A 22,095-nucleotide genomic window follows, 5' to 3' on the forward strand; every position below is an offset into this window, starting at 1 on the left:
CATTTATGCTCATGCCAGACTTTTTGGAATTGTTGTTTTTGGATTCTTAACATGCTTCCGATATTTGAAACAAGCTAACCCCAGACAATGGAGAACAGTTATATTGTAATTTAATACTAATTTATGTTTTCAGTTTGTGCATCTTTAGTTCGAAACCTGTATGGTTATAGAAAATGTCTAAACACAGAGAAAAGATTTGTATTGATCTAAGCTTATAAGATCCTGTTAGATCTTATAAGATAAAAATTTAATTCAGATTTTACTGGCGGAACTTTTTCAAATCTTTTTTAAAATCTTTTTTTCCTAAAGTTTAGATATTCAAATGCTGATCTTCTACACCAAAAATATATCCTTCTAATGAATAAATTGCGAAGAGTTTGTATTTTTATCCTCAACGAATTCATGAATGGTTGTTTTCAACGTGTCGCGACAAAACAGTCCCAGACAAAAAAATCCCAAATTGCAAAATTTTCCCAGACAAACCATTTCAGATAAAACAGTCAATGAAAGCATAGGAAATAGTCTCAAAAAAATATTGAAAAATTGTAAATTGTAATCTACAAGCATTTAACTTGCAGATTTAGCTTGTGAATGCACTGTTTTTAATTGATATCGATTAACAAAATTGATATCAGTTATGCTAGACCAATAAACAAACCTGATATTGGTGATGTAACTTTTTGATTATTGTAAAAATTAAGTTTTTCGAAAGAACTTTTTAGAGTGTTTTGAAACTCTTACATCGGAAAATTGACTCTATGTGCTTCATTTAGTTTCTGTTTAAAAAAATTATCAGAATTGTTTTCAAATTTCCAAAACTGAGCTCAGTAATTCAAAGTTGAATCAGCCAAAGAAAAACTAACTAGAATTTCAGAATGTTGTTATAAATATTTGTAGTGTTTGAAAGATTTTAATCATTTGGATATGTTTCGATGCAAACTAAAAAAATTTATAGCTGTGAGAATTGGTCCAATTGTTTTTCATCGCGCTTTCAATTTATGAATTATTTTTTGTCCGTCAATAGGCTTTCAACATCTTTAATACATCTTCTTTAATGTTTTTATCATTTCATCTTTTATCAATTATTGACAAAAAGTGATTCCTAAATTTCGAGCAGACACAAAAAACTCGAGCAGACACGAAAAATTAGGAACCTGACTGGGAATCGAAGATAAATTGAAAAATTTGAAAAACCCATTATCTCAAGAAATAAACGAAATAAAGATTTTTTTCCAATTGATTACAGGCTTAGTTTGTGGTTTCTTTTAAATGTACTTATCTCTTCAAAAACTTTAAAGACTTTTCGTCTGTTTTTTTTTAAATTGACCGATATATTTGTAGAAATCATCTATAGTATTCACTTTGAAAAAAACTATAAAGAATATTTAAGATGAAATCCAAAAAATTTTGAGAAACATTGGCTTCTGGTATGCGACCGAAATTTTTTTTACTCTAGAATTGAATGAAAACATCAAAAGTTTTAAACTCAATCTCTTTAGTTTCAAATGGTTTTCTGTTTTTTATTAAATTTGGTGGACATGGTCATCTCCTCTAGTTTTGAGCTCAAATTTTTCTGTTCTCAGCTCCGAACTATACGAGTATAAACTGTCTTTATAGTTTCGAAAAAATGAAAAAAAAAAATTCGAGAAAATAATTTATGTACGCCGAGTATAGAAAATTTACCCTTCCGTTTTTAAAAATATTAAAATTTTGTCAATATTTTTTTCCATTTTTCTTGACAATCTATACAACTAAAAGCCTGCGAATTGATTTCACTTTGCCTTAAAATGAAACAAATAAGCTAAAAAGTGACTGTTAGTAAATAAAAAAACTTCATATTTCTATTGACAAAGATAAATTAAAAAAAAATTACACGTCAAATTTCTTTTCTGTTTCTTAAGTTTATGTGAAGGCGAATTTTAAAAAAATGTTTTGTAGAATGAATAACCGCTAAGGAAGGAAGTTTGTTCACGAGAAAACCTTGATTCGAAAAATAATGCATTGAAATTTATAGGTTAGCTATATCATCATAGATTTGAGGACACCATTACATTGTACAGCGAAATTGGTCACGTGATTTTTGATGGTTACGTCGATATATGCACTTGAACACAGCAGTATTGGACATTGAAACCATGCGTTCCTTTGCCATGGGTGTCGCCATTTTCACTCCTTTGCAATGGGTGTCGCCATTTTGATTCACTCTACTCTATTCAGGGAAATGTCACCTGTAAAACTCACTCTCGTATATTTGTACTATGATACATATACACCTCCTGTACACGCGTACGCACACGCAATCTTCACACATGAAACACACAAACACATGTGCGTGGATTCATATTTCAGATGAAAAAGTTGAGACAATTAAGTTACTACCAAACTCAAAATGTCTGGCTGTTTATCGAATATTATTCTATTTTTGCCATCGTTTTTCTATATGGTGGGCCTAAGTGCTTTTGGATCAATTCTGCCCCCCCCCCCCCGCACCCACGCAGCATAGTTCGCATAAAATTTTAAAACTATTTCACCCCCTTTCGCGCACTTGCCATTTTTTACATAATTATGTCCTATATAACAAATTAAATTTGTAATGGGGGGGGGGGGGGGGTATCAACGCCCACACCTCCTCCCAGCGGGTAAGGGGCGAGAGATTATATCCTCCTTTTCAATAATTTTTGAACGATAATTATCGGGAGTTAGGATACTGCGTTTAAAGATTGACAAATTAGTGACGAACAGAGAATTACAAGAATGCGTGAACTGTTTGTTATTGTTGTGTTGTGTTGTATTCAGGGTGTGAGGTTTGACCCGGACCTCCCTCAGACGTTACGACTGGAGTTTGCCAAGAGCAACACCAAAGTGCAGAAGCCCAAGCAGAACAGTCAGTTGAACCCCAACGCACTTCTCAACCCCGCTATGCTGGCAGCCGCAACTGGAGCATTCCCTAACCGTAAGATAATCTCACAACTTTCCAAAGTCTACTTTGAAAGAATATTTTGAGAACATTTGCTTTCTTTTAACTCACGTGGACTAAAAGCAACATGCAATTTTTTCAAGTCTATCTGAATCTGTTATACAGATACAGTTTGTAATTTTTTCAGATCTTTGTAATTAATATTACAACTGATCTAGGAATTAAAATGATTCTTTTTTTCAATCGAAAAGCAACTAAACGTACAATTGAAAGCTCGCAAAAAGCAAGTGAACATCATTATGCTAATTTTAGTGTCCATTTGTTGTACATGCATCAAGTTTTCACCTAAGTTTTGATGCATGTTTCAAATTTGAACTTTGATCTTTGGAATCTATTTAGAAATTTTCAGAAACTTGCTGTAGCTTTACAGGTCCATAAAAATTCAAGCAAACACCCCCAAAAATTGCGGACATAAAAGATAGCATCGACATTTTTTGTCAACGCTTTTATTGTGTGACTAAGCTATGAATACATTTTTGCCAAATGATTCCAATTTGAAATTCTGACTTGATTTCTTGAAAGACATTTTGATGCGTTTGCTTGTGTTGCAATTTTGTGGGTCTTATAGACTTGCAGTCCAAATGAAATTATCAAAACTTCTTTAAAAAATTAAAAGCAGGTTTGAAAGTCGTATTTACTGCTTATTGCTAGTACCGTACAGTTGCATCAACAACAAAGATTCTCAGAACACTCGGCATGAAAAGACATTAATGTGCAGATATGTATTTCAATACTACTCCCGCATCGCTTTGTTTCTTTGAAACCAATTAGCATGTTTCTTTTTTAATTTTTACCTTTTATTTTTTTGGTAATTTACCTTCCGTACGTTTCAACTTTGTAGCAAGCCTTATATAATCAGTCCCATAAAGTTGCAACACTATGTAAGATTTCAAAGCTTAAAACTCACATTTAAAACATACAGACGTCGGCGCTTCGTTGTTCATTGGCATATCGGGAGTTTTTCAAACCTTCGCTTGCGTTGTTGCAATTTCATGGAAATCAGCGCCATCAAATTACAAAGCCCCTGAATGTTTCAAAATTTTTAGACAGAGTTTCATAGTCAAATTTCGAGTTTTAATAATGTGTAGCGTTGTTGCTATAGCTGAATTAGTTGAATAAAACTCTGAAAAGCAAATAAGCATATTCATGTCCACTTGGCGTCTCGATTTTGGGGTTTTCAATTTTGTTATATAGTCCCCAATTGATTCTGCTTTCAAGTACGTTTGCTACGTTTTCCTTGTCATGCATAAATGAAATGTTTATGTTGTTTTTCAATAACATTTTTATTTAAAATCTGAACAGAGATTTTACTCTTTGAAGAAGTAACTTTTGTTTTATTTGTTCGTTTATAATTAAAGATCTAAAGAGTTTTTCTTGAAATCTAAAATAGTTATTTTTTCAGAGTTTTTCAGCAACAGATTTACTCCAATTTTCGTTGCACTTGATAAGTTAATCCCGTTTTTGGTTGTGATAGTTTCATATCATGTACCCCACGGGCCGCTGATGCCTGGTAGTGATTTTTTTAGTAACTTTATGGTCCTAATGTTATAAAAGATTAAACTCGGGGTGAAATGATAGAGAGGTTAATTGATAGTGGTGTTAAATGATAGAGGGTTGACAAAATCGCATGAAAATGATAGGGGGTTAAATGCATAGGGAACAAGGGTGAAACTGGAACATTCTAAAACTCCTTTCATCGGAAAACGATTTTAAATTTTGTAGTTTCTCTTTGACGCGTCTCCTCGCGTCAAAAATTTATTTCATCAAAAACTTCTTGCTGTATTTTTGTCTATTTACAAAAACGTTAATCGAAAAAAGTTGCTCTTTTTGGGAAAAATTACTCGAGTACACGATTTTTTTAAGGAAGTCTTACATTCCCTATTCGTGTTATTTAGGGTGTTATTTTTTCATTAGTGGCAATTTTTTGTGCTTTGTTACCGCGTTCCTGGAACAAAAATTGTCACGTGATTGACATTCGTATACTCGCCGCTTAAATGGGAGTATACAAAGAGAGTTTAGCTTTGATGTTCTAAAGATAAAAGGAATAGATTTTAAAATTTTATTATAAAAACAGTTGGGTTGTACAATATAAATAAGGATTTAAGCAAGATTGATATCATATGTTGAAACTTGTTAACAAACAAAACAACTGCTGGTAATTTCAACGAGAACAACTGGTTAACAACTGTTGAACAAATGCTTGGTGATAGCTATAAAACTGGGTGATTGAAGAACGGAATATCAACTACTAACTGAACTGAACTGAAACTGAACTGTGCTGTACTGACTGATATAAAAATTTGCTTCCTATATATAGTCAGCAATGTGGGAATTAATTTCCCATTTAAAAAGTGGGATAAAACATCCCTTTTTAGTTTTGGGACAAAAGTTCCCATTTTCCCATTTTCAGTACATCCAACCGGCGATTTAGCGGGTTTTGTTGTAACTGGCTGGATATACAAGGTTAGATAGAAATTTATATATAAAAATTTACAAACATGTTTAAAAACAAAATTTAGAATAAGAGTTTTTAGTTTTGGTTTCCTTCGAGTTGATTTATTTTGTTTTGCAAAAATTTAATTCGATTCATCAGATTTGCGTTCTTCTTCTTTTCTCGTAGGAAGTTTTGCTCCAGTCCTAGTGTGTATGTGTCTCTCTCGTTGTTGAGGTCTGCTGTTATAAACTGGTAAGGGACTGTTAAGTTCTGTTTGTCGAGTGGTATGTTCTTTAGGCGATATGTCTTTAATTTCGAGTTATAAGATTGAATCTTATAAATGTTTCCCTCGGGTAATACTCTGTATTGCAGGCCCCAGTCAAAATTTGGGTGTCCTCTGAATTGCCTATTTCTTGTTCTTTCTTCGTTGAATTTCTGCCTTTCTAATCTTTGCTCATGCTAAGGATCCGTGGTTCTATAGGGCAGATTGTAGCTGTGGGCTTCAAGTGTGTAGCTGTCGGAGCAATCGTTACTTCTGTTAAATCCAATTTTTTTTCTCCTCTCCCGGTATTGATAATTTGCATACTCTTCCCTGGTATAGTTTGTACTGGTTGTCGCTCTGGTGGTTCTTGTTGCTGGCCCATTAGTTCCTCGAAGGTATCGGGGAGAATGAAGTCGTCTATATCCGGCATGTCGTCGTCACCTTCGTATCCTAAATTCTAAAAATAGAAACAACATACGTGTGTATTATGGATAAGATAGTTATTTTTTATATATATATATATATATATAACAAACTAATTATTTGTGTTTTTATTTATAGTCGTATATATCTTTTAAAGTCATTATTGCTTTTAGACAGGAGAAATTGGATTATCTCCATTTTCTTCTATTGCAGCATTGTTTTCATGTCTCTCATTTCTAATTGCACTATATAGTGGGTGCGGAATATGTGGATATAAATTAAAATGTGTTTCTTTCATTTCAGTTACTAAATGCTCAGCATCATCTGGCTGTTTTTCATTGGTTGGCTCATTTTTAAAGATAGAAGTCATAATAGAAGTGAACAGAATATTATAAGTGGCAAATAAGATGATTTTTCCAAAATTAACAGAAGCTCCAGTTATTTTATGTATTTGTAGGGCTTTTACAATTGTTACAACAATTTGAATAATAAATTTCAAGAAAAGAAAAGCGGCAAAATAAATTCCACATTGCTCTAAGATAAATTGTGTATAACCGAACATTTCTATATAGCGGTTATCAAAGAAATTAGGAGAAATAAAAGAGTCTAAGTAGACTGTTCTCATTGGATAGTTAAGATAAGTTCTATCCTCACTTTTAAAATTATCTTGAGAAACAACAAGTTCTTTAGAGAAAGTTTGTATAGCATCTTTCATTTCGTTATTGAATTTAATTCCGCGCCAAAATTTCTTTAATTCTTGATCAGTAAATAAATATATTTCATCACTATCCTGGAATTTGTATTTAGTTAATCTTTGTGGAGCAATATTAGGCTCAAAAACAGAGGGTCCTTTGACTCTAGTTATACCCGGTGTTAATTCAACCCAGGAGTTATCATCTTCAATATCTAATTGAAATAAATTATCGTGTTTATCTACACATGATCGTTCTTCAGCGCTAGTGTATGTCTTTCTAGTAATTGGATCAACGAAATGTATTTTATTTTGATACATTATTGGAATTCTATTATAACATTTCTCCATAATTTGTAAGGGTGAGAAATACTGTGGGCAATGATATAGCCATGCAACATTATCATTAGTCTCTAAGAACATTGAGCGATTATTTGTTAGTAAGAATCCAGCCATACGTGGATTACTATGCGAATAGACTAAATTTGTTCTCTTTATAGCACGTTCTAACTCACAATCGGTTTTTATCATTTGTAAATCTAAAAGCTGTAGTCTTCTTATATTAGTATATTCGTAATAGTCAAATTTCGTTCCCATATGGGCTTCATAATTTATTCCTGAGTGCAGATCAATATTTGGCTCTCCATTTGTATATGAAGTTCGTTTTACGAGCAATTTGCCTCTTGTGCTATTTACATAAGTATTTTTTACAACATTTGGAATTGGTTTTTTTGCCTTTCCTGTATCCATATCGAATCCTCCTTCATAATGTATATATAATGAGCTATAAGGAGTAGGATAAACTATTTTGTTTGAGTCGCAAATTGACTGTGGATTATTATAAATCTGAAAAATGAAAGTATTTCGTGGCCCTTTAAATGGTTGCGCACGTCTAATAACAGCTTCTGTTGATTCAGGTTCAGTTTCATATTCTCTTACTATATAATATTTTCTATCTATTTGTATCATTTTTACTGGAGCTGTGTGTAATTCTTCTATTATACAATTTCTTCTATTAATTCTTCTATTATACAATTTCTTCTATTAATTCTTCTATTATACAATACCTATCCATATCGAATCCTCCTTCATAATGTATATATAATGAGCTATAAGGAGTAGGATAAACTATTTTGTTTGAGTCGCAAATTGACTGTGGATTATTATAAATCTGAAAAATGAAAGTATTTCGTGGCCCTTTAAATGGTTGCGCACGTCTAATAACAGCTTCTGTTGATTCAGGTTCAGTTTCATATTCTCTTACTATATAATATTTTCTATCTATTTGTATCATTTTTACTGGAGCTGTGTGTAATTCTTCTATTATACAATTTTCTCTATTTTCCCATGTATATGCATAAGGATCAGTTGATCCACTGTCACAGCCATTTTTGTTTAGGCTACAAGGCAGAGGAATATTATAGTGGTTATTTACCGTTCCATCTTCTAAATTTACTAGTAATTTAATATCTTGCATATATGTCTCGTAAGTATCGTGGTAGATCCATCCTGTTTCTGTGCACTCATTACTGTATTTATCACTAACGTCGCCCTTATTTATAACTGTTTGTTTCTTTACATTTTTTGTAAATGGAACTTTGTTAGTGTTAATAGTCGCGGAGCCTGTTTTCTTAGCTTCGAGACATTGCTCGGCTGTTAATTTAATATCTGAGCTAATAGTTGCCTGTGTAGCGGATAAACCACTATCGTCAAAAGTATCACAATACCACTTTAGGCGTTGATGTGTAGCTTTACACATAGTTGCTTCTAATTTAGTCTTATAATTGCGCTGCATAATAGTAGCAGTTGCCTCACTTACTTTTATTTTCTCAGTATCGATATCGCATGGAGCTATTTTGTTTAATGAGTACATTTTATTAGAATCTATTTTAGAACAATCAAAGTGTCCTACTTTTACTTTCTTTAGAGTATTTTTAAATTCGGAGTCTGCGTTGGCTCCATTTATTGAAAGTAGTGCGGAAATTATTAGAGGTACAATTACAGGTACTCTCATATTGAAAGGGTAGAAGTTTGAACAAAGAAGAATTATAAATTTACTTACTTCAATTATTTCGTCCAACACTTCTGGATCGGGCTCGGGGAACTGAAAGCTGGTTAGCTCAACTGTTTCTTGTTCTGAATTCATTTTTAATATTCAATTATGTTAGTGAAGGTATGAATGCTTGAAGGGATTTTAAATTCAAAGTTAAATTTTAAGGCAGCGAATAGACTTGATGTGTCTTTCACTAGAAAAGTCTCTGTGGTTAAATCGGAAAAGAGGAAAGTAGCGTAAATAACGCTTAAGTCGTTAGCAGGAAAGAAAGTGGATTTCAATTTGGCTAGTTTGCCGTTGATCCTAATAAGCATTTAATCGTTGACAGAGAGAGATGAAGAAGGAAGAATGATTGTTGGCGTTTTTGCTTCCCTATTTATAGTGTAGAAAATGGGCTGTTTCATCTCACTTTAAGAAATATGTCTCAAATATTCCCATTTTTAGTGACGGTTTCTTTCTTTTTATTGGCTGGGAAGATATTCCCATTTTTTAAACCAGTTTGTGCAATTTCATTGGTTTTCATAGTTTGGGAATATTTATCCCATTTTTCTATTCAAGTTTTCATTGTTTATTGGTTTTTAGAATTTGGAGTTTCTATTCTCCTTTTATTTATAAATGCTAGAATTTGATTGGCTAATAATAAAATCATTTTGTTCCTTAAGGATTTTTGTGTGCATTAAAATGTCTATTTCTTTTTATCCTTGAAAGCGTCCCATGGAATAGGATCATTTAATAACTTTGTAGCAACTGCTTGTCTACCTGACCTTCTGGGTTCAGTAGTATATAATTTTTCATTTACTGATTTATTAGCTAGTGGGGTTGTAGGTTGTGTAGTAATGACTTGTGAACTACTCTGAAAGTTAAAGGGACTTATATCATGTGCTAACGGTTGGGGGGAATGAGGTGTTTGTGGATAACTAAGAGGTCCTCTTGGATATGGGGTAGATATATGTTGTGGCCTAAATGACTTACTAGGCGAAGTAACTTGCTGTTGTGTATTAAATAATGTTCGGAGTCCTAATGTGTCAATGCCGGAATCAATCGGAGGATTACTGTTACTACATCTAGTAGTAGTATTAGTAGAAGCAGTAGTAGTGGGTCTACTATTTGGGAGTTGCGGCGGCGTTTCAACATTGTTGAATACTGGCCAAGGCATATAGTGCATAATATTGCTAGGTTGGGTAGTGTTAAATTTGTCTATGTAATGCCTGTTATAGTTATCATAGAATTGTTCGGGTTCAGCATATACAGTAGTATAATCGGCGATTAAGGGTTGTATTTCTCTTTCTTTTGGAAAATACTCTACTATGTGATTTCTATGCACTACTCTTTTTTGTTGTGTCTCGTCTCCTTCTATTTCATATGTTGTATTAGTTATATGTTTTGTAACAGTGTATGGACCGGACCGAAGTGATTGTAGCTTCTTAGATATAAGTAAGCTTTTAGAATGATTCTCTAGTAGGACTTTGCTTCCAATGCTGATTGGTCGTCCGAGCTTAAATCTATTTCTATATTCATGGGCTTTATTTGTAACTTGACGACAACGAGTATAAGTATTACAATATATGTTCTTAAAATCTGTTTCACGTTGTAGTACAGTATTGGATAATCTATTTTGTAGTAGATTATCTACCTTTTCGTTTCTACACGAATTTTTACAATGTGTATGTGACGGCAAGTCCTGACAATATTGAGATATACAATTCTTCTTATTATCCCGCAGCAATCCTAGTCTAAGCGAAATAGGTATTTGTGGCTTTATTCCGAATATAATCTCGTACGGCGTATAACCAGTACTATAATTCACTGCTGTATTATGCGCAAATGCAAATTTGTCAACAAATTTTGCCCCATTGTTCCCAGTGGTATTTAGAAAGTGTCTAAGATAGTTTGTAAGGTGCTTATTTTGAATTTCTACTTTCCCGTTAGTCCAAGGGGAATATGCTGTTCGTGGCCTCAGTGTAATTCCAAGCTCAAAACTCCAGTTTACAAAATCACTACTCATGAAAGCAGTACCGTTATCATGCACTATGTGTTGAGGTATTCCGAAGCTAGTTATAAATTTCTCCATTTGTTTTATAGTATCGTCAGAAGTAGCGGACTTAACAGCATATACTTGTACATATCTAGAGAATGAATCTACAACTACAAGACAGTAGTACTTGCCATTACTAGAAGGCCGAAAAGGTCCTTTATGGTCTATATGTATAGTGTGGAAGGGAGTTGTCTCCAATTCGCCCCATTGTTGTAAGGGTGCTTCGTTTAAATCGTGTCTTTTACTTTTATTCTTTTGACAATCTAAACAATCGTGGATTAACATTGTAACCCATTTATACATTCCAGGCCAGTAAAAGAATCTGGATATATTGTTTAGGGTACTAGCATCGCCACGGTGGCCACTCATTGGGTTACTATGTGCTAGCTCGAAGCACTTTAGAAATAGAGAGATAGGGATACATATCTTTAGTTCGAAGGAACCATTCTCATTAGGTTTATTGTAACATAGTAGTTTATAACTCTCATCTAGTAATAATAACTTATATATACTCTTGTAAGCTTTTAATGCTTTACATTGTCGAGTCATATAGTAGTGTTCAGGTTCTTTGCCTGATTCTATCCATTCCCGTACTATATGTAATACAGGGTCTTTATTTTGTTCTTGTAGTATAGTGTCAATATCTAGTTGTGCCTTTTTAGCAAATTCAGTTAACTTCGTTAGCAAATCAGAGCAATCTGATTTGACATTCTCATTATGTAGTGCTGTTGACTCTATAATAGTATAATGCTTTGTACGCTCTTTGTAGATTTCTTTTGCCTTCTCTAGTGCATGTATTAATGTTGGATCGACTAAATTATCTATAACGTCACTAAATTCGTCGTCATTATATCCTGAGTCGTCCAATTCTACATAGTTTACTTCTTCTTGTATTTCACTATATGTATTATCCGATTGTTTACTATCTGTGAGCTTAACTATTTGATTTATATTTTTGCCAAATTTGAAATAGTCGGCTACATTATGTATAGCATTACAAGAGTCTGTAAATCCTTCGGGTGCGTCAGAAATACTAAAATCATTATCCGATATATTCATTACTTTTCTTGTTCCACCTTGTACTTGTGCTAGTATAGGATAAGAATCGTTAGACGAGTTTGTTTTATCCTCTTTGTGCAATACAGAGTAAGAGACTGGCTTTAAATCCGAAGTGTAGAAGTTTATATCCTTAGGTATTGTTTTATGTTCAATCTGAAATTTCTTCGCTTCCTCTATTGGGACTTGTCGACTCAGTAAATCAGGAAATGCTAAGTTCTTGCCTTCGGTGTATATAATTTTTAAGTTCTGGAATTTAGTTAGGACGACTTGATATTTGAAAAATCTGTGCGAAAGTTGTCCGCGCCTAGACCATAAAAATAGTATTGGCCTGTGATCGCAAAAGAGATATATGGGAAATGGGGAGCCTATTAAATAAAATTCGTAAGTTTGTAGTGCAGATATTATTCCGCATAATTCTCTATGCTGTGGGGACATTTTTTGTTCAGCTTTGTCGAATACTCTAGAGTTCGCTGATACAATTCTCTTTCTATCAGGGAATTGTTGTATAAGTATACAACCAGTGCCTAAGTTAGATGAGTCAGCATGTATATGAAAGGGGTAGTTCGCATTTGGAATTGCTAGGGATATATCATGTGCGAACTTTTCTTTTAGTATATTGAATACTTTCTCGTGTTCTTTTTCCCATTTGAAATTTACATCGCCTCTTGTTAAATCGTACAAGGGCTTAGCATCTATATGAAAATTTATCACATAGTTTGAGTAGAATCCCATTGCTCCTAATACACTAAGAACGTCAGTTTTTGATTCCGGAGTTTTTAATTTTCTAATGTCGTCAATACGCGATATAACTGGAGAAAGTGTATTTTCTGATATAACGTGTCCGAGAAATTTTACTTTTCGTAAAAAGAACATTGTTTTATCCGGTGCGGCTTTTAGGTTAGCCTTTCTTAATAGAGCATGATATTCTTTTATTATATTGAACATTTCCTCTTTAGTATTAGATTGTAGTAGTGTGTCGTCAATATATGTGATAGCCTTCTTTTCTTTTATAAGAGGTCCAAATGCATAGCGCATTAATTTACTAAAGAAATTGGGTAGTGGCTTCAATCCATAGAAGCCGACTTGATAAGTATACTGTCTTCCTCCTATTATAAATCCTGTTAACTTTTGTGTTTCGGGCGTTAGCGGCACTTGATGATAAGCACAAGAAAGGTCGCTGCTTGTAAAATATGATCCGTTCACTCGGGTTATTAGGACTTGTAGTGGTTCTAACGGCCAACTTGAATTACTTGTGTCAGTAATAGAGTTTAGATAGCGAGCATCTATTACTAGTTTGACGTAATCCTTCTTAGGAAGGATTATGATCGGGTTAACGAACCAACTATTCATATCGTCATGTTCATCTAGTTCTCTTATAATGCCTGCTTGTATTAACTCGTCCATCAGTAATTCGAGTTTATCCCTTAAATGGAAGGGTACTTTACTAGGTCTTTGCTTTTTGAATTCTGCATTTTTTATTAGGGGTATATTAAATTGTTGTTTAGTACAGCCAATGTCATATTTATGATGTGAATATACATCGTTGTCTGTAAGTAGTATATCTGCAAGTCGGAAGAGTTCGTTCTCAGTTAAGTCGGTTTGTGTAAAATTGAATTTTTGTAAGAATTCTGTTTTATTGAAATGAGTATTTTGTCCAGCATGTATACTCGTAGTAAATTTATCTATTAACTCTTTTACTTGATGTGCTGAGCGGAATGTTGGAAATTGTTCTTTTGATTTGGGCTGGCATATCCTTTTTGCCTCTTTAGAAAAGTCAGTTGCAATTTCATCCTCGCTTTTACATGTCTCTACTAGTTCTCCTGCGGATAGCTCCATTATTTCGGCGATATGCTCGTCAGTGAGAGGGCGATTTTCTATATTATTTATTAATTGTAATTCTTTGCCACTAATGTATACATAAATAATTATTCCTGTGTGTTTAAAATGTTCCTCTAGTTCTTTAGCTATTCTTTTCCACAGTCTGGGGTCTCCGCCACATGCTATCTTAGGCATAGCAATACATCTTATGCCGTCAAGCATAAGTGTTTTTTGTAGTTCACAAAATACTGAACAAGTTTTACTTGCTTCGTATGGGGGAGAGTTATAATACTCTTTCATTACAAGGCTATAAATTATTTGCTGGCTATACTCATCTTGAAAATGTATTAGCTCGTGGTCTGCCTCATTCTCCGATCCAACACTTTTAAAGTACTGTAGAATATTTCCTTTTAAGTTGGGGTATCTTTTAATGAGGGAGGCAGTAAACCCTTTGTCTAATACTAAGTCTCTAGATATAGTATGAATAATAGGCATATTGGCGTCAAATATTGAACGCTCGTCAAAGTTAATATACCTAATGCACTCAGCAGTTAGGTCAGTGGATTCGGATATAGTATTTGTAGTTGTATTTAACATAAAGCAACTATCAAGCTCTTCGCATTTATTGATAACAGAATAAGTAAATTCGTTACAGTCACGAATACTGTATTTTTGTGTGTTGTTTGTAATATCACATATAGTAAATCCTATTATCCCTTTATTTAGTGTAACTTGATGATTTTTGTGGTTTTCAATGAGTAGGGGAATTTGCTTTTCCTTTTTAGTACAAATAGTATTTATAAAGCACAACTCGGTTTTTACTGTAGTCCTATTAGGTACAAAAGAAGTGCCTTTCGGAAATATATCTTGCTCACTACACTTGTGCTTGTAGAGAAATGTAGACTTAGGTGGGATATATAAGGGCTGATGTATTATCACTGCATTCAATTTAGAGACTTGGGGATATTCCTTTTCATTATTTAGCGAGCCATAACTAAGAACTCCTTTATCGTTAGTCTTCAATTCTACTGCTGGGATGTCAAAGTATAATGCTTTAAGAAAGGTATGACAAAAATCCACTCCTAGTAAATTAGAAGTTTTCTCTTCAGTAACCCATACCCTATGATTTGCTTTATATTTCCCGTCTGTATCAAAGTATGAAGTTAGTATAGTGTAGCCTATCATGCGTATTTCAGAACCGTTATAGGTTCTTGTTTTATTGCCTGAAGTCTGGATGTTTATTTGTTGCCCCAATTGGTTAAGCTCTAGAAATGTTGGGTAATTTATTATAGTGCAAGTTGATCCTGGGTCAATCATGAATTCTATTTCTAAGCCACTATGTTTTTTATTGTCTCCGGTAGCAAAGTGATATAAGTTCAAGAAAATTCGAGCTTTTGGATTTGATGTGTTATTCTTATTTTTCGGAGACCGTATTAGTTTAAAGGAAATAAATCTGAGATAGCGTCACAATAGTCAACGTTGTTTTCTTCTTGTTGAATCCAGCGAACGTTGTTTTCATTTTGCGTATTATATGACTTTGTCTCTTGTTGTAAAGTTGGCCTTGTATTACTATGGGCTTGATTTCTATTGAATTGGCTGTTTTCACGCTCATAAAATTGTTTAGCAGCATATTCATTTTGCCGAAATGAATTTTCTCGGGGGAATCTTTGGTCATATTGCTTATTTTGGTTAAATCTATTGCCGTACTTGTAGCCGCTCTGGTTATTATAAAAGGAATTTGGGTTTTGGGCTCTGTTATTATAACTATTATTTCTACTATTGTATTGGTTGTTATTCCAAGCACCTCGTCTGTAGTTATTACTAAATGTAGGCTTAGTCTCTTTTTGCTCTAATAATTCCTTTCTAATCTTTTGTACTTCATCGTCTAACTTCTTTTTGTTACAAGTAGAAATAGAGTGTCCGTGATTTCTACAATACTCACAGAACCTAGTATTATTGGCTCGTCCTTTTATATTCGGGTCTCTATTGAAGTTGTTCGTACTTTGTATAGCACTTACTTCATTACTTTTTATTAAGCTAGTAAGTTCCTTAATTTGAGTCTCTAAGGACGATATTTTGTCTGAAGGTTGTTAAGCCGAATTCTCTTTAATAACTATACAAGTTAAATCTTGCGTTATTAGATGTTCTTTTAAGTCATCCCAACTTTCGTTAGGTTTCTTGATACGTCGTTCATGTGCTTTTCGCTTTAGTGAGGGGGGTTGCAGTCCCCTTATAGCAAAATCAATATATTTCTGTTCTCTTTGTCTGGATTGTATTACTGCTTCTTGCGCTCGATCAGCGTTAGCTACATTTGTTAAGTCTTCTGGCCAACCTTTATCAACCGCGTGCTTGACTCTATGAAAATAATTTTTTATTAATTCACCTTCTTGTCTAGAAGCATTTTCTACCTCTAATCTATGCTTAAATTTATCACGACCGTCAGTAAATCTATCAAGAAAGTCGTTTTTAATATCATTTAAGACTTTAGCCTCATCAATAGTATTAAACCATTCTAAGGCTGTATCGGTTAAAAGGGACCCAAATAGAGATCTCTGTCTATTTTCATAACTCTTTTTCTTATCAGGATCAGTAGGAACAACTCCTAACGAAAATTTTACTTTTTGATCAACAGAATTCCAAAAGTCAAGAGCACTCTGACTGGGATCGTTACCTGAAAAAGTAGTTAAAGACACATTATTCAAAGAAATAGGAGCATCAGCCATTTTTATTTATAATACTTGGACGTTTGCCAAGTTTTTATTTTATCTAAGATAAATTAAGTGTTTCTGTAAGTACCAGAGACAACTTTAGATAATCTAAGAATTACGTCCTCTGGGTACAATTTATTTTTATTTGAGAACTTAGAAATTTTTCTAAGTCTTTTATTAAAGTCAGATAACTGACGAAACATATAAAATTTTAGTAATAGCTGATACAATTTTAATATATGATTTAAAACAAAGTGTTAAGTTCGACTTATTTAAGTCAGAACATAGAAATGAGACAACTTGGAAACTTTTCCTAAGTTTTTTGCCTCGCAGCAGATTTTATTTAAGTTAAAGATTAAATTTAGAGTCTTTAGAACATAGAATTTACTAACCTTGAGTGAGCCTCACTGGTCGCACCAATTTATACTCGCCGCTTAAATGGGAGTATACAAAGAGAGTTTAGCTTTGATGTTCTAAAGATAAAAGGAATAGATTTTTAAATTTTATTATAAAAACAGTTGGGTTGTACAATATAAATAAGGATTTAAGCAAGATTGATATCATATGTTGAAACTTGTTAACAAACAAAACAACTGCTGGTAATTTCAACGAGAACAACTGGTTAACAACTGTTGAACAAATGCTTGGTGATAGCTATAAAACTGGGTGATTGAAGAACGGAATATCAACTACTAACTGAACTGAACTGAAACTGAACTGTGCTGTACTGACTGATATAAAAATTTGCTTCCTATATATAGTCAGCAATGTGGGAATTAATTTCCCATTTAAAAAGTGGGATAAAACATCCCTTTTTAGTTTTGGGACAAAAGTTCCCATTTTCCCATTTTCAGTACATCCAACCGGCGATTTAGCGGGTTTTGTTGTAACTGGCTGGATATACAAGGTTAGATAGAAATTTATATATAATCGAAAAAAGTTGCTCTTTTTGGGAAAAATTACTCGAGTACACGATTTTTTTAAGGAAGTCTTACATTCCCTATTCGTGTTATTTAGGGTGTTATTTTTTCATTAGTGGCAATTTTATGTGCTTTGTTACCGCGTTCCTGGAACAAAAATTGTCACGTGATTGACATTCGTTCCTGCTTCTTTATTATCACTAAAAGATTGAGCTGGAGTAATGTGGCTCAAAATTTTGACCTGATCTAAATTGCTTAGAGCAGTAACTGGATTCAACTATGATCCAAATTAGTGGTTGTTTCAGCTATGGCAGCTTTTCTACCAGCAGCTGCAGCGGCAGAGACATGGGCTGCCCAACAACAGGCGTAAGTAGTTGTTCACTATTTTCTCATCATCATTTTATTGAAAAAACAAATCTATTCTATTTCGGGTCCCAGTGTTTTTTATGACCCCCACTTACAAATTATACATGTCGTTATATAGCATGTTACTATGTAAAAAACGTGGCACGTTTCAATCTGATTATTTTAATGGTAAATCTTTATAGATATTATTGTACCCTGAGTTTTTACATCTAGAAAGATTGGAAACAGTATTTTTCAAAACGTAAACTGCATGAATATCAAAAGGCTGTCGGATAGTGTTTGAACCTGTAATTAATGTAGGGAAATTATCCCCACCTCAACTTTGTCCACGGGTCGAGGATTTTCCCAGAAAATAACGGGGAAAAGAGTGCAAAGAGTGTAAAAAAAGTTGTTTACACCGATAGTTCTCCGCTTAATAATGGTCGACCTCTCAACCTGCGAGTATCGCCCTAAAGTGATTTGGTTTGTTGTGTTGTTTAGTCTAACATATGCGGAACTGGCCAATCCAGCAGCAGCAGCAGCCGCCTTCCACCACCCCATGATCAATCCCGCAATGCTTCAGAACCAGGTAAGCATTGTATTAATACTGCCCTCTATCATTACCTACACAAATTATAGACATGGTTCTTCTACCCTAGATATATAATATACCCCCCCCCAACCATTACATCTGCCCACTAAATTATAGTCCCCATTATGGTGTATTCACGGTAATTGGTGGCTTTACATTATTATATTACCACCAGGTTGGGGTTGTAATGGGAAAGACCAAAAAATTGTACGATAATTGGGTTTACTGGGTAGTTCATTTAATTAGGATATTAGGCATTCACATAAAGGTCTTATACTTATCTTATCATTCCCTATCTCACGCCCATATAAATAATTGTGTTTGTCACACCCAAACTAGCATTCAATTTGCGACGAGGCATTTCGCTGTGAGACTCTTCTACAACAAGAATCTATTCATAATTTAACAAATCTTTTTAAAAAGTTCATTTTCACTTGTGGTCCTAGAAAAACGCCAAAAGTGTTAAGATGATAAAAGTCGTTGATTCCATATTTTTTTATGTCGGTTCTCAAAATAACCAAACCTTTTGTCATTTTATAACTACTCTGCGGTTCTCAATTTATGCCAGATAATCTCTCTGACTTTATCACATTCAAATAATCTATATTTTTAGATCTTCGAATTTCATTGCTAATCAAACTTCAGTCCGTTCAATATCAGCTATTTACAAATTTTGGCTCCCTTGCGTAGCTTGGTTTTACCTTTGTTTTTTTTTCGGAAATGGATTTATTCTGTTTTGCCCACCGCAGTGGTTTTTCATGCTCCCAACTTACAAATTTTGTGTTGTCATTTAACATGTTACTGCAAAAATAATATGTGAGCCTGGGGGTATAAAAATTGGGATCTTTTCCGTTTGTGCCCCCCATCTTAGTGGGTGCATATTATTTGCACCCCCAGACGCACGTGCCACTTTTTACAAAATGATTTACTATGTAATGGCACGTGCTCTGTAACTGGGGTCCGCATAACGTACTGAAGGCATAAATGGAAAAGATCCAAAAAATTATATGCCCAAAAAGCTTGGAGCAGAGTAGATCCTCGGAAACGAACTGCTTAGACACAGAAATTTAGAAAGACTTGTGCTCTCATAAATGATTTCGAACAAGCATTTCAACAATAGTAATGATAATGTTTCCCAAAAGCATTAATTGAAAATTTCGTTGACTGCCGTTGAAGAGAGAACGCCTATGGCTCATATGAGGCGATCTTCAGAAATTTGCTTTAAAATCGTTTCGAAATTTTCGAAAAATTAAACTTAAAAATCAAAGCATATAAGTCTGAAAGCACACAAAAAGGACACACTAATACCAATAGCAATCTACCTAGTCGATTGAAAAATTTGCCCTGTATCGAATAAAAGAATTCATGACAATTCGATGAATATGAAAATGTTACTCAAAGAAATTATTATTTAATCTACTTAGCGAAACAACAATCTAGAAGATCTGTTTAATACCATGAATTGCAAACGCCAATTTGTTCACCACTTTGGAATCGAAAATAATTTGTTCACCACTTTGGTTTTTTAAAAAAAAAATTCTGGGCGTCTGAAAATTAAAAATTTAGTTAGATATTGATCATGTATTGATTGCTATTTTTCATTATAATAATAAGTTCGTTAGTGAAACAATTTAACGGTTAATGATGATTCAAGTGAATGTTGACAACTTTTAATCAAAATCAACAACTTATTTCCTGAGAAAGGAAATCTTATGTAAATGCTTCGTTGTTAAAAGTTGATGGAACGGAGTATGATGACAAACAAAAAACTTATCTGTTAACATTTTTGTCTAGATTCCACGATTCCGTTTTTTCCAAAATTTAAACATTTTACAAGTGACTGGACCCCGATTTGACTAAAAATACATAAAAATTGTCTCTGTAATTTTTACTTGAAACGTATTATAACCGCGAGATTAACTTACCAGAAAAAAACTTTTAATTACAATTTACTAATTTTAGTTCAAATTCTGAGTTTGATCTGATTTAGCATTAATTTTTGTTTTTTTCGGCGCATACTTTTAGAGTCAAACAACTTTCAATTGAAGCCAACTAAAAATATCGAAAACTAAAATCAGGCAAATTTTTGTAGTATTCAATTATAATGAATCACATATATGAAATTACCCAAACGGAAGATCTATTTTGAACCATTTTATGGCTGACAATAAAATATACACATTTATAGAAGAAAATTGCTATTGATTTGAAATGTTATCAAAATTCAAATATGAATTTTGATTATTTCTTAAGTCTTTTTGCAAAATAACTTGCAATTGATAAAAAAAGATGTCTAAAGAACAATAGTTACAGTTTTTGATTTTTTAAATAATCCTGCGCTGTGTTAATTATATGCGTGTGGTTTTTTGTTGAAACAAGTTTTGCTAAAACACAAGAGTGACCAATAAAATGATTATATTATGAAATGATAGCCATCTGAAGTTAAGCTTTGTCACCAGAAAAATGCCATAAAATTAGTTTATTGACCAAAAAAGTAAGCGATGATTTCATTTTATCTGCTGTATTGTATCCTATCTGTGCTTTGTTTTGTGTCAATACAATAGCATATTGGTATTTTTCAAAATATAAATCGGTGTTGCTCGGGTTTTTAGTAAAAGAAATTAAAATCTATAAAAAATTTAGTAGTTTTTTCTTATAAAGCTTTAAGAAATTTTTTTAAGCGCAGTAGTTTTAGAAAGTTTTTTCGGTTGAGGAATTTAAAATAATTTTTCTCACTATAAACACTGAATAGAACTCTTTTAAAATTATTTTTATGCACTGCTTAGGTGGTAGTTCTCTAGTAGCTTAATTTGCACCAACTGATTTTAAAAAACGCCTGATTAAACTAACTGTCACGTGCTTTTTGAAGTGTCATTAGTGAAGTTCTGCTTCTTGCACTGTTGAGGCTAACTGAACATTCGGTTTAGTGATGTAGCCGCCATTCGTCTTCAACTACAACATTCATCATAATTCACTATTTTTAAGTTCACTTACGAAAAAATGGAATATTAAGGGAAAATTTATCCTCAATAACTTCAGAAAAACTTTATTTTGAATCATCATTGACCATTTTGTAAAACTTAAAACTTTAAGCTTAAACGGATATAATGAACAATACTATTGGCCAGTTTAATACTATTGAAATTAAGATTATATGTTGGTTATTTCGACAAACCTGATTTTCGGCCATTTTTAGTTTGGTTAGTATGGGTAGCTGTAATGAGAATAACCCTATCATTAATGATTAGTTGGTAGAAATAGTGAGTTGTGTATGTGTGTTGTTTGTTTGTTGATAGGTGGCAGCGGCCAATGTCCAGTTAGCCCAACAGCTAGCAGCCGCAGCCTCCTCCACTTCCACCGCACCTCCACCATTTCCACCCGCCACCACCCCGGGCTCCCCAATCGCCCACCAACCCACCCTTCCACACCCCACAATCCAAAACACCCACCACCAAAATCACCCCTCCGTAGTCGCTTGCACCACAGCCGCAGGAAACCATCCAATTCCGGGGTTGAACCCTGCGGTACACCATGGTGGTCCGCAGGTACACCCTGGCTTGGGCATTCCTCAGTTTAACTCTGGCGGTTGTGCCGTTCCAATGAGTGCGTCGGCGGCAGCGGCAGCTCTCGTTAACTCATTGGTACCCGGGTTGGGTGGTGTTGGGTCAACATCCCAGGCACAACAGCAGCAAAACCACGTAGATAGTAGTGCAACCCTCGTGATTGGCAACTTAGACCCAAACTGCACTGAACAGCAGCTAACTTGCATCCTGCAGAG

The 22,095-nt window shown here is 33.8% G+C and overlaps 1 protein-coding gene across 3 annotated transcripts in view; it reads left to right on the top strand.

Annotated features, from left to right (window-relative positions):
- The window catches only part of LOC142339193 (uncharacterized), a 90,238-nt gene that overhangs the window by 51,857 nt on the left and 16,286 nt on the right, over positions 1-22,095 (top strand). For all 3 annotated transcript variants that reach the window (XM_075389000.1, XM_075388998.1, XM_075388999.1), the window contains 4 exons: positions 2,797-2,953; positions 17,686-17,746; positions 18,227-18,314; positions 21,614-22,095. In XM_075389000.1, coding sequence (XP_075245115.1) covers positions 2,797-2,953; positions 17,686-17,746; positions 18,227-18,314; positions 21,614-22,095 — 788 coding nt within the window. The remainder of the gene's footprint in view (positions 1-2,796; positions 2,954-17,685; positions 17,747-18,226; positions 18,315-21,613) is intronic.

This window comes from Convolutriloba macropyga, chromosome 5 (assembly GCF_964194025.1).
Source record: "Convolutriloba macropyga chromosome 5, txConMacr16.3, whole genome shotgun sequence".
NCBI classification, from domain to species: domain Eukaryota; kingdom Metazoa; phylum Xenacoelomorpha; order Acoela; family Convolutidae; genus Convolutriloba; species Convolutriloba macropyga.